The sequence below is a fragment of the Lithobates pipiens genome, unplaced genomic scaffold (genome assembly GCF_037356315.1).
Source record: "Lithobates pipiens isolate NorthernLeopardFrog02 unplaced genomic scaffold, aLitPip1_a1.2 Scaffold_10, whole genome shotgun sequence".
Classification (NCBI taxonomy): domain Eukaryota; kingdom Metazoa; phylum Chordata; class Amphibia; order Anura; family Ranidae; genus Lithobates; species Lithobates pipiens.
The window spans coordinates 55718465-55731976 of NW_027507686.1; the positions used below are offsets into that span (position 1 = coordinate 55718465).

General features: G+C 43.9%; 1 protein-coding gene across 1 annotated transcript in view; it reads left to right on the forward strand.

Annotated features, from left to right (window-relative positions):
• HSF4 (heat shock transcription factor 4) overlaps window positions 1-13128 on the forward strand; it is a 136676-nt gene extending 123548 nt beyond the window's left edge. Inside the window, exon 13 of the mRNA XM_077455267.1 lies at window positions 8623-13128. Coding sequence (XP_077311393.1) covers window positions 8623-8798 — 176 coding nt within the window. The 3' untranslated portion in view covers window positions 8799-13128. The remainder of the gene's footprint in view (window positions 1-8622) is intronic.
• Window positions 13129-13512: the final 384 nt, after the last annotated feature.

The following is a 13512-nucleotide window of genomic DNA, read 5'->3' on the forward strand; positions in this document are numbered from 1 at the left end:
GATAGCGGTCCTTACAGAACAGCAGACTGTACCGCACTCAAGCCTATGTACCGTAGCACCCTATACCAAGTTACCAGTCCTTATAAGAACTTTTGTGGACCAAGCAGGTTGTGTGTTAGTGTTTAGCAGACTGTACGTCAGTCCCTATACCGCTGAAGGACTGCTGCAGTATAGGGCAGCGGTCAGCAGTGGTGCACGTCAACCCTATCTATTGTGGACCGATAGCGGTCCTTACAGAACAGCAGACTGTACCGCACTCAAGCCTATGTACCGTAGCACCCTATACCAAGTTACCAGTCCTTATAAGAACTTTTGTGGAACAAGCAGGTTGTGTGTTAGTGATTAGCAGACTGTACGTCAGTCCCTATACCGCTGAAGGACTGCTGCAGTATAGGTGAGCGGTCAGCAGTGGTGCACGTCAACCCTATCTATTGTGGACCGATAGCGGTCCTTACAGAACAGCAGACTGTACCGCACTCAAGCCTATGTACCGTAGCACCCTATACCAAGTTACCAGTCCTTATAAGAACTTTTGTGGACCAAGCAGGTTGTGTATTAGTGTTTAGCAGACTGTACGTCAGTCCCTATACCGCTGAAGGACTGCTGCAGTATAGGGCAGCGGTCAGCAGTGGTGCACGTCAACCCTATCTATTGTGGACCGATAGCGGTCCTTACAGAACAGCAGACTGTACCGCACTCAAGCCTATGTACCGTAGCACCCTATACCAAGTTACCAGTCCTTATAAGAACTTTTGTGGACCAAGCAGGTTGTGTATTAGTGTTTAGCAGACTGTACGTCAGTCCCTATACCGCTGAAGGACTGCTGCAGTATAGGGCAGCGGTCAGCAGTGGTGCACGTCAACCCTATCTATTGTGGACCGATAGCGGTCCTTACAGAACAGCAGACTGTACCGCACTCAAGCCTATGTACCGTAGCACCCTATACCAAGTTACCAGTCCTTATAAGAACTTTTGTGGAACAAGCAGGTTGTGTGTTAGTGATTAGCAGACTGTACGTCAGTCCCTATACCGCTGAAGGACTGCTGCAGTATAGGGCAGCGGTCAGCAGTGGTGCACGTCAACCCTATCTATTGTGGACCGATAGCGGTCCTTACAGAACAGCAGACTGTACCGCACTCAAGCCTATGTACCGTAGCACCCTATACCAAGTTACCAGTCCTTATAAGAACTTTTGTGGAACAAGTGAGTTGTGAATGTTTAGCAGACTGCAGCAGAAGGGCAGCAGTCAAGTATAATATCCTTTCTATATTTGGAAGAAAGAATATTATACATGTACAAGCCTATTACTGTACCACTGATACCAGTCCTGAAAAGAACCTTTGTGGAACTAATAATAACAGCAAGTCTTTAAAATTACCCTCACTGCCTGACAACACTGCTTCCTTCCTGTCCCTATACAAATTGGCAAAAAAAGAGAACGATTAGTGGTTACTGGAACAGCTCTTTTGTGGACCTTGATAGTAACAGCTAATGATGATGATGATGATGATGATGATGAAAGACTAATCTGGCTGTCCCTGTAGCATACACCGTCCTTTCCCTTTCTCTAAACTAACAAAAGACACTCAGGCTGCTGCAAGAATCAGCAGCACAGCAAACCTATCAACACCTAACACCTATACCAGTCCTGAAAAGAACTTTTGTGTACCAAATAGCTAGTGGTTTATCTCTCCCTACTCCACACAGGAACCTGTCCCTATCTTAACAGAAGAAAGAATGTAAAATGGCCACCGGATCGGGTGTATTTATAGGTTAGGGGGAATGTACAAGTGTCCATGTGCTGTCATGTCTCAATTGGCTGTCCTGTATCACATGATAAACGTGTCACCAAAGGTTAAAGTTCTTGTATACATTAAACACGTAAGTCCGCCGCGGCGAACGACGGAAAAAGGCGTTCGAACGTGCGGACCGCGAATGTCGGAAATTCGCCGCGAAACGACCGCCGGGCGAACCGTTCGGCCATCACTAGTAATCACATCAAAAACACTGAAATTTGCTCAGTTGCAGAATTGTCACTGTCATTACTTTTCAGTATTTGATGACGAATCTCCCCACAAATCGCTATCGCTCAATTCTGCGAGTGATTCTAATTTATTATCGCTGTTTTCTAGCTGCTCTAAAATCATTTTTGATGTACAGTGACAGTTTTGGTTGCTATGGACAATCTCCAGTTTCCAGGTATAAAGAACAGCTTTTATTATATAAAACTGCATGCAGGACACTGGGCAGACCACTAGGGACAACGGGGATGTGAAATATTTACATACAGCAATGTAATCTGTAAGATTACATTATACTGTATGTTTACTGTTTGTTTCACTTTTTGAATTTGGCGCCGATCTCCGTGCCCATGCGTCGCAACGCTCGCAGGGCACGGAGATCGCCGATGTGATAGATTGAGCGAGACACGGCTCGCTCGTACAGCGGGGAGACGACGCTGGATCCGAGGGAGAAGGTGAGTATTCCTCCTCCTGGATCCAGCGATGCAGTCCCGAGTCTGACTCGGGGATACCGCTCTTGGTATAAAAAATCCACCCCGAGTCAGACTCGGGAAAACCGTCAGGGGGGTTAAACTATTCATCAGTTACCGTGACCAGTGCCATTAAATTATTCATCAGTTACCATGACCAGTGCCATTAAACTATTCATCAGTTACCGTGACCAGTGCCATTAAATTATTCATCAGTTACCGTAACCAGTGCCATTAAACTATTCATCAGTTACCGTGACCAGTGCCATTAAATTATTCATCAGTTACCGTGACCAGTGCCATTAAACTATTCATCAGTTACCGTGACCAGTGCCATTAAATTATTCATCAGTTACCATGACCAGTGCCATTAAACTATTCATCAGTTACCGTGACCAGTGCCATTAAATTATTCATCAGTTACCGTGACCAGTGCCATTAAACTATTCATCAGTTACCATGACCAGTGCCATTAAATTATTCATCAGTTACCGTGACCAGTGCCATTAAATTATTCATCAGTTACCGTGACCAGTGCCATTAAATTATTCATCAGTTACCGTGGCCAGTGCCAATAAATTATTCATCAGTTACCGTGGCCAGTGCCAATAAATTATTCATCAGTTACCATGACCAGTGCCATTAAATTATTCATCAGTTACCATGGCCAGTGGCAGTACATTTACCCCTCCCCCCTCCCCCCACCATGCTGTATATTACAGAAATCACAGACACTAACATTAACAGTCAGACTCTCAATTTATTATTAATCATGCTGCCATGCAGCCTGCATCCCATATAGCATCCGATTAGCTTATTATTTAGTGCTTACTTGAATTACACTGATCGACTTTTCTTTGTCCCCTGACCCTGTCTGTGCTGCTGTCTGGGTGAGTGGACTTGCTGCAAGGAATTTTCAGGTTCCTCCTCGGCAGCGCTGGCTCCTCTTGGTTGCAGTCACAAGCAGCTAAGCTTGGGCAGCAGCTTACTATGCTCCGGCTCCTCCCACGTCCCCGGGCTGCCTCCGCCCTCCGGCCGTGAGTGACGTCATGGCGCCGGGACAAGGAGGCAGCCTGTAATGTTATGGGAGTAAATGGCAGCGTCACGAGGGGGTGGTGCTTGTGTGCCGAGTGCAGGAGCTGAGCTGCCGCCGCCGCCGCCGCCAGCCTTATTGTAACACAGGACAGACATGGAGAGTGTAGTGATTCAAACACATACCACACTGTCTGACAACCGGCCCACTGAGCCAATCGGCCCACCGGGAAACTCCCGGTAGTCCCGATGGCCAGTACAGGCCTGCCATGCAGACACAAACAGACAAAGAAGCGATCCACATGCACTCTCGAGAGTGTTCTGTTATACAAGGCGCTGTATTGATTTTAACATGTGAGGAGTTTGTATTTATTTTATTAAACATTTTGTATGGTTTTGTGGAGCATATGGCTCTTTTTTATGTCTCCTTATTTAAACCTGTGAATTGTGAGACCACGTTCCTAGTGGAGAGAGAGAGAGAGAGTTATCTAGAAGGGGAAAGCAGTTTAGGGATAAATTTGGGTAATGCTTGGACATATACTGAAGGTTAGCTGGCACAAAAAAAAAAGTTCTCTATAGCTGTAGCACTTTAGTTATGCCCCAGCTATATCTAGTACAAATCTTCTGTGCAGGGATGTCCCGTCTTCTTCCTGCTGCTGAAATGTAAAAGCTGTGGGATTAGCTCTGAGTCTTCTGTGAAGCTGCAATGAACAAGCTCCTGGAGGGGACCCGCCCCATCTCCCTCCTTCTCCATTGGGAAAAGTTGTTTCATACAAATGAATGGGAGAGTCGGATGTATCATGGTACTACTTACAGTGAGCCCACAGGCAAGCAGGTGACATGGGCTCCCCCAGGGTGTGAAGTCTAAGGGCCAACCGGTATTCTGCCAGGGACCCCCTCATGAGGGTTTGGGCTTAGCTGCGTGCTGACCCCAGGTCACGACCCCTGGGTTCACCCCCCTTGCTAGGGAACCAGAAGACACTGTCAGACAAGGATGGATGGATGAAACAAAGGAGAGCCGGATAGCGAGCCAAGGTCAGGGCGGGCTGCAGACAACGTAATCAGAACAAGCCGAGTTGGTACACAAGAGATCAGTTCACGAGAGGTCAGGTTAAGGTAGGTTACACGAAGGGAGCTCAGAAACAAATGTTGCTCAAGCAACCAGAGCTGGTCTGAGAGGCATTTAAATAGAGTAGCACACGAGGGGCTGGACAGGAAGTAGCAGGAAGGAATCATATATTAAGCAACAGGTGGAGCCGGCGACACCCATAGCTGCAGAGTGCAGAAGAGCTGAATGTAAGCTAGTGGAACAACAGGTGCCAGTCGGCCTACAGCAGTAAAGGTGAGACACAGATCAGCTCCGTAGCTAATCTGTGACAGGATGAATAATTGAATTCCCCCCATTCAGAGATCGTGCTGGATACAGTGTACACTTTTCTTGGTGGAGGAGGAGGCAAGAGGGATAGGTTCACATCAAGAGCTTGTTCACTGCAGCTTCACAGAGGAATCAGTACTATTAATCTCCACAGTGCTCGGGGTTCAGCAGCAGGAAGAGGATTAGACATCCATGCACAGATTTCTATAGGATCCAGCAGCAGTTGTGGCTGGTGATCCATTGGGCGTGGGAGGGGCGGCAAAGCTTTCAGCTTGCCACCCCACACCAACCCCCCCCCCCCCGGTTTCCGGATCACTCGCTGATTGATTGGCACATACCCCATCCAAGTCATGACTGCGCCTGCCCCACTCTGTTTCCTCCGTGTCCCGGTGGTCGCTGCTTCTCCTACCAGCCAAATGGGTCAATGGGGTCTTAGGACTTCTGGCCAATTGGATCTCCGGACCTGCTTCCTGATTGGCCAGGAGGAAAAACAGGAAGACATTAGTGAATATTAATTCATGTACAGTGATCTGCACCCCGAGCCCACCCTTTTTTGAAGCCAATTATAGTTTCAAGCTCTAATCATGTGCTTAAAAAAAAAAAAACATTGAAATCCATGCGTCCGGCGCCATGCATGTAGATTAGGGGTCGGGTGCACACATTAGGGGGGAGCTGCCACTGTCCAGCTGCCTTCATGACACTGGACATACTTCATTACAAGCAAGCTCTGTCACTAAAACTGTAGAGATTTTTTCTTTACCCTCCCGAGTGTGGCTCGAGGTGGATTTTCAGTACCAAAAGCAGTAACCCCGAGCCACACTCGGGATGGCATTGCAGGATCCAGGCAATGTTACTTACCTTGTCTCCAGGATCCTGCAATGTCTCCCCGCTGTGTGTGTGGGCCGTGTCCTCCACCAGATCTATCGCATTGCCGAGCTCCGTTCCCTGTGAGCGTTCCGACGCATGGGGAAGGAGAACAGTACCAAATTCAAAAAGTAAAAAACATAATACTTACAGATTACATTACTGTATCAAATTATTTCACATCCCTTTTGTCCCTAATGCGTTGTCCAGTGCCCTGCATGCAGATTTATGTTATAAATGCTGTTCTTTCTGCCTGTAAACTGGAGAGCAGCCAAAAAGTGTCCCTTTACATCAAAAGTGATTTTAGTCCAGCTAGAAAACAGTAATAATAAATTAGAATCACTTGCAGAATTGAGCGATATTGATTTGTGGGGAAATTCGTCATCAAACACTGAAAGTAATAACAGCGACAAGTCTGCAACTGAGCAAATTTCAGTGTTTTTGATTTGATTACATTATTGAATGCATTTTATTATTATTATATTATTATTTGTTATAATTATTTATAATCTTATAATTTATGATTTTGTGTTTCAAACTTTATCATACCCGGGATGTCTACTAGACTCTTGTTTGAACGAATGTGATTTATTCCTAAGAATTACAGGCCTACAATATAAACGCCAAATTGCCATGCAAAACATTGTACCACTTTGAGCATCAAAAATCTGAAATAATCATAGCGCCAGGGAGGTTAAGCTAAACACTTTAGCTTTAAGCAGCTGATACTTATTTGGGATGGGCGAACGGTTCGGCCTGAGCATAAGTTCGGGCCGAACTTTCGTTGTTCTGACGTTCATCGAACATTGGAACAAACGAGTCGTTCGATTGAACTGACCACAATGCATTGCAGCACTGAACAGTGCATTGCAAGTCCTGATTGGCTGAAGTAGTGAAAGCTTCAGCCAATCGGGGCACAGAGCACGGTCATTGGACAACCTCATCATGACTTTATCCAATCATGGCTCATTCCCGCCCCACAGTATAAAAGTATTCTTTTAATGGCAGCCATTTTCAGTGTAATTTCGGCGTGGAGAGAGATGGGAGAGAGAACAGGGCTCTGTTCAGTGCTATTCGTTAGTGTGCGATACTGTGCTATTTTGCTTCAATTGTCAGCATAGAATATTCATTTAGTGTCAGTCTTGGGATAGTGTGAATGTAGTGATGGAGGATCATCATTCAGCTTTGCATAGTGTGCAGCTAGAGTAGCCAGCTCAGTTTTTTGTGCATTAGTGCTAGTTTAATGCCATATAGTTCTGTGTTTTACTGCCAGTTTAATGCCATTTACTTCTGTGTGCATTACTGCCAGTTTAACGCCATATAGTTCTGTGTGCATTACTGCCAGTTTAACGTCATATAGTTCTGTGTGTGTTACTGCCAGTTTAACGCCATATAGGTCTGTGTGCATTACTGCCAGTTTAATGCCTTTACTTCTGTGTGCATTTCTGACAGTTTAACACCATATAGTTCTGTGTGCATTACTGTCAGTTTAATGCCATTTACTTCTGTGGGCATTACTGCCAGTTTAACGCCATATAGTTCTGTGTGCATTACTGCCAGTTTAATGGCATTTACTTCTGTGGGCATTACTGTCAGTTTAACACCATTTAGTTCTGTGTGCAGTACTGCCAGTTTAATGCCATATAGTTTTTTGTGTTACTGCAAGTTTAACGCCATTTACTTCTGTGTGGGATACTGCCAGTTTAACACCATATAGTTCTGTGTGGGTTACTGCCAGTTTAACGCCATATAGTTTTGTGCATTACTGCAAGTTTAACGCCATTTACTTCTGTGTGCGTTACTGCAAGTTTAATGCCATTTACTTCTGTGTGCGTTACTGAAAGTTTATTGCCATATAGTTCTGTGCATCACTGTACATATGGCGCATTATATTTCAGTATATTATAGTGTAACCGTGGAGTGCGTGTGTGTAGTGAGAGAAGTCAAATTAAAGTGCACCAAACACCACTTTACATTGATTAAAGTCCATACATACAGATTTACAATTCTTCTTTACATTTTGCTTATAAACACCGCCCCCTCCCTCCCAATAATGTCAGGGGGGACAACAAGGAGAGGCAGACTTTTTCGCACTGTAAGGGGGCCAGCAACAAATGTGTGTACAGGCAAAGATGGGCGCAATCGTCACCCAGCCACGCATCAGGTGAGATAGCCAGCAGGGGGATTTGTGTGTGTAAACACACAAATCCCTGTGCTGTCAGAGGAGAGGTGACAGATCGTGAGTTCCTACAAAGTAGGATCAGTGATCTATCATCTCTCCTAGTTAGTGTCCATGGATGACATTGTCCACCACTACTGATGTCATCCCTATCCTAACCACCACCACTGATGTCATCCCTATCCCCACCACCACCACTGATGTCATCCCTATTCCAACCACCACCACTGATCCCATTCCCCCCACCACCGCTGCCACTGATCCCATTCCACCCCACCACCCCAAATGGACTGATCCTACCCCTCTTACCACCACCACCCCCACTGCTGCCACTGATCTCCTCCCCATTACCACCATTGCCACTGCACTGATCCCATCCCTCCACCACCATCAGTGGACTGATCCCATCCCCCCACCACCACCTCTGCCACTGATCCTATCTGCCCTACCACTGCTGCCACTGATCCATGGGGGGGCTTCATGGTTTCTTGCACCGCGGCCCTGAAGGTTCTAGGTCCGCCTCTGATAGGTATTTTACTTTGTAATGTGAGGTGGGGTTTTAGCACTATGGGTCTCATCTGAAAGGTATTGAATTTGAGATTTCTTCGATTATTTGATTCTCCTGCATCACAAATACTATAATACTTTACTTAAGCTTGTTGTCTGTTCTTGCCTTTTCAGGAAAAGAAACAGAGCTCGAGAACACCGTCCCTTTCCTGACAGAAGAGATGGTCAATTTATCAAGGTCCTCATCCCTCTTTGGTCCTGATGATACTGTGGTGTCTTACCTCTCCAGTGGGGTAATTCCAGGAGACGCTGCCCTTAATCTGCACCCAGCAGAGGATAGAAATGAGTGACCTATCTAACTATATGTTATAAATAAGAGTGCCTTTATACAGGACCACTGTAAGTTTCCAGATTGAAAATGAACCTCCTGCACTGTATAGCTAGACAAAGAGGTTCTCCATACAGATGTTTTCTTTTCTCAGTGTTCCTCAGATGTGCTTTATGTCAATCAAAAACACATGTTTCTCCACCTTCTGCTGCTTATCCCCTCCTGTTTGTACTTTTTTTGCCAGTTAGCACCTATGTGAGTTTTCATAGATTGGGAGCTGGGAACATGGTTACTAGACAGCCATGTTAAACTCAAAATTTGACAGTCTGACTGCCTTTTATATCATATGAGGCAGGAAAAGCATCTTGTACCTGCAAAGACTGTAGACATTGAGGTTGATTTACTAGAACTAGAGAGTGCAAAATTGGTGCAGCTCTACATAGAAACCAATCAGTCTTCAGATTTGTTTTGCCAATGCTTAAAGTAGTTGTAAACCCTTTACAACCACTTTATATTACAGGCAAGCCTATAATTAGGCTTACCTGTAGCTCCACTGGATATCTCCTAAACCTGCACGGTTTAGGAGATATCCCTGTATTTCCATGTGTTGACATCATCGACACATGCACACTTAAGCAAACTGAAGCAATGGCACGTACATGCCATTGCTTCAGTTGTACTGCGCCGTTACCGGTGGCTCCCGTGCGCATGTGCGGGAGTGACATCATCGTGGCTCCAGCCAATCACATCGCCGGAGCCCCGATACCCGGAAGTAACCCCCTTGAGAGATGTCGGCCGCCGGAGCCGTGAACGAGGACCGCTGTAGGGACTTCAATCTCAGGTAAATAATTCATAATGAGCTAGTATGCTAGATCATTATGCCTTTGTCTTGCAGTTTTTTTGTTTCTTGTTTTTATAGGGTTTATAACCACTTTAATTGAACAAGCTGGATTTTGAAGCTGATTGGCTACCATGCACAGATGCACCAGATTTTGTCCTCTCCAGTTTTAGTAAATCCACCCCACTGTAAGAATGAGAAAAGAAGAAAAAGTGGTCTTACATGGAGAAATAAAAGCAGAAATGTAAAGAGATTTAAAAGCAGAAAAATTAAAGTGTATCTAAACCCCAAAACAAAAGCTTACCTGTAATTGTGGTGGCTGCATTCATTTTATTCAATCCTTCTTTATTATGTTAGCCATTTAAAGACAGAACAGAAGATCAGTCAAAGTATCCTTAATGGTTACACAAACACAGTTGAATTCATTTTTTTCAGGTTTTATTTTCGCCTGATGATCCTGCCAGTAACCCACTTTCAGTTCTAGGATGACAACACTAACTCACTGTACTGTATCTATGGAAGAACAGCGTTGTCACCCTAGGACTGTATGTGTGTTAGGGCTACAGAACACCTCAACCTCTTCCTATTTCCATAACATGGAGGTGCACAATGCAGAGTGCTGGATTACAGATATTCATTGGACAGAAATAACAAAATGCTTTCCATTGTATATTTAACCAAAAGGGAACAAGATCATTGTACGGGTATACATACACTTTAAGCAATGTGCAGTTGCATGTGTTTGGAGAAAATAATATTATCTGTGTGGAGAAACTCTTTACTTACAAACACCTATCATATTAACAGTCTAGTGTATTCCTGTTTTATATGCAAATCCATATTGGACTTGGACTAAAGAGCCACCGGTATATCCAGTGTTAAAGGCCTACCACTGAAATTACAATATTATCCACAATAGTGGTCCTCTTAGCCCTTGTACACACGGTCGGAGAATCCGTCGGAGTGTGTACTATCGGACTGTGTCATCGGATAATCCGACTGTGTGTGGTATGCATCGGACTGATTGTGTGTGGTATGCATCGAACTGATTCCGTCGGAATATCCGTCGGATCCAATTTTCCAACATGTTGGAAATATTTCCCGACCAACTGGGACGATCGGACATACTCCGATCATGTGTAGAGAATTTTGATCGGACAAAGTGCCACGCATGCTCAGATCAAATTCCTACATCAAAGCTATTGGCTACTAGCCTGAATGTAGTCCCATCGTAACGAAATTACATCATCACGTTCTGAAAGATCAGATTTTTTCGCCAACTTTGTCTGACCGTGTGTATGCAACAGTTTCGGACAAGATCCGACGAACAAAATCCGATGGGCAAAATCCGACGGATTTGGTTGTCGGAATCTCTGACTGTGTGTACAGGGGCTAAGACCTATGGGCCAATAGTTGACTGATGGATCATTGGACTCATTGGACTCCAGGCCTAACTCCAGCTAAAGAAAAAGATCTGCTAGGCTAACTTATACCAAACGTTATATATTGCCGAAGGTTCATTTTCAGCAGGGGAGGGGTGGATTCTGGGTGTGCACCACAAACACGTCCAGGTTTGAATGTATGAAAAGAACGGGATTCAGGAAACATTTTGGGGCAACACAACAACACCTTTTGTTTCAAAAATATAGCATGAAAATATTGGACCTCTTTCAGCGCCATTAATGTTTTGCACACAAATAATATGTTTTTTGTGGCCCTGAAAGAGGTTATGCTATAATCAGAATTCATTTATACTGTTTAACTGATCCCGTGAGACCTTACTTCTACATTCCTCTGCCGTGGCAAGGAAAGGAAGGGGGTTCCACTGAATGTAATGAGTTACCTGCCGTGAGCCGCTAAGGATTCTGGGAAACGCTGGTAATTTTCTTCTTTTTTTTTTTTTTTAGCTTTTGGACATCAAAGTCAGTTATAATTTTTTTTTTTTTAACAAAGTTGAGCTTTGTTCTTTTTATATGCATATATATATTTAGACAACCATGTGTACATATATAAGTATATATCTACACAATGTGGACATTTACACATATCCAGGATCTTAGCCCTTGTGTTTAGTATTTATAAGGTTATAACTATATATGGATCTTTGACTTCTTGCAGTATTAGAATCTTTTCCTATATTACTGAGATTGATTGTAAATTGATGGTATTCTATGTTAGCCCCTTCAGCATCAGAGCATTGTCATTTTCTCCCCTGCTTACTACTTCTGGGTCAGGGCTTCTTCCAACTGGTTCTCTGGCTTTCATCTGACACGTGTAGGACAAATTACCAGGGTTTATCTATGTTTCTAAAAGGCATATTTTGATTTCTGTTGCTAAACTTGTGGGATAAACAACCAAAATGAAAAACATAATACAGCCAGGCTTATTGATTAAGGAAACACAATGAGTAGTGATGTGCAAAGGCCAGTGACCAATCAGATCTTACTCAGATTAGTAATAGATTGATTCTGATTGGTTGATGTGGATTACTGTGGAATAATAAATAAGCCTGCATGTGCCATGCAACTATAGTATACATATAGTAAATATGACTTCTTCTCTTCCACACTGTATACAAGGCTCTTAAGGTTTTATTTAAAGTTTAACTCAAGGCTAAATATAGAGATGAAACACATACACAGAGCTGTTATATCTGCCAACATGATTTGCATTTCTGTCCATCCAGCCTTGAGATGTACACAGCTTTACCATGCAACACAGCCCTGTCTGTCAGGAGAGGGGATCTGAATCTTCTCTACTGCAATCTGACTTTCCCACTAGGTCCCACCTACAACCTGGGACTGGACAGTGAAAAGAAAAGCAGCACAATGATTAGCTTATCCCCTCCCCCCCTGGCTCTGATCTACAGACTGTACTGTAGACTGCAAACCAAGTTTGTGTATTTACTCTGCTTAAATATATACAAATACATTTAATAGCATATTAATGATTACAGAGCAGAATTAGATTGTGCCATTAAAATCTGCCTGGAGTGCAGCTTTAATCCTCATGGAAAATATGTGCTGTAGCCCATTCAACCAATTACAAATCTGATACTGTATTTAATGAAGACACTATGGGGGTTATTTATGAAAGGCAAATCCACTTTGCACTACGAGTGCACTGAAAGTGCACTTGGAAGTGCAGTCACTGTAGATCTGAAGGGAAGATCTGTAATGAGGGGAAGCTCTGCTGATTTTATCATCCAATCATGTGCAAGTTAAAATTCTGTTTTTTATCTTCCTTGCATGTCCCCCTCAGATCTACAGAGACTGAACCTCCAAGTGCACTTGTAGTCAGGGGCGGACTGACAACTCATGGGGTCCCCAGGCAATCAGACATTATGGGGCCACACAGTATAAACAAACACACACACACAGTATACAATCACACAGTATACATAGACATGTTTCTATTGGCTTCTTTGAGAAGGTACTGAAGAGGTGGGGCAGCTATGATCTTGGGATTTTATGACCTAAAGGATGTCAGTAAAGGACATTTCAGAGACAGATGTCCCTGGTTTTACTGAGGCTGGCAATCCTGATGGTGGCTCGGGGCCCTCGGGCAGTGCCCGAGTGGCCCAATGGTCAGTCCGCCCCTGCTTGTAGTGCAAAGTGGATTTGCCTTTTGTAAATAACCCCCATAATAGTATCCAATGTCTATTTGGTTGTTCAACAGCTCTTTGTTTTATTTTTCCTAAACAGCTGTACATATTTCCTCATTTGCACTATAGGAATCTTTGAGAAAAAAGTGTAATTATACTAAAGGAATAGCCGCTAATAATCTAAACCTAAAAGTGAAAAAAATATATCTACCTAATGTTTGATGGTTGTCAGATTTACCAAGCAATAGGTCAAGGGAACAACCATATTGACTTGGACCTCCTGTCTGTACAAGA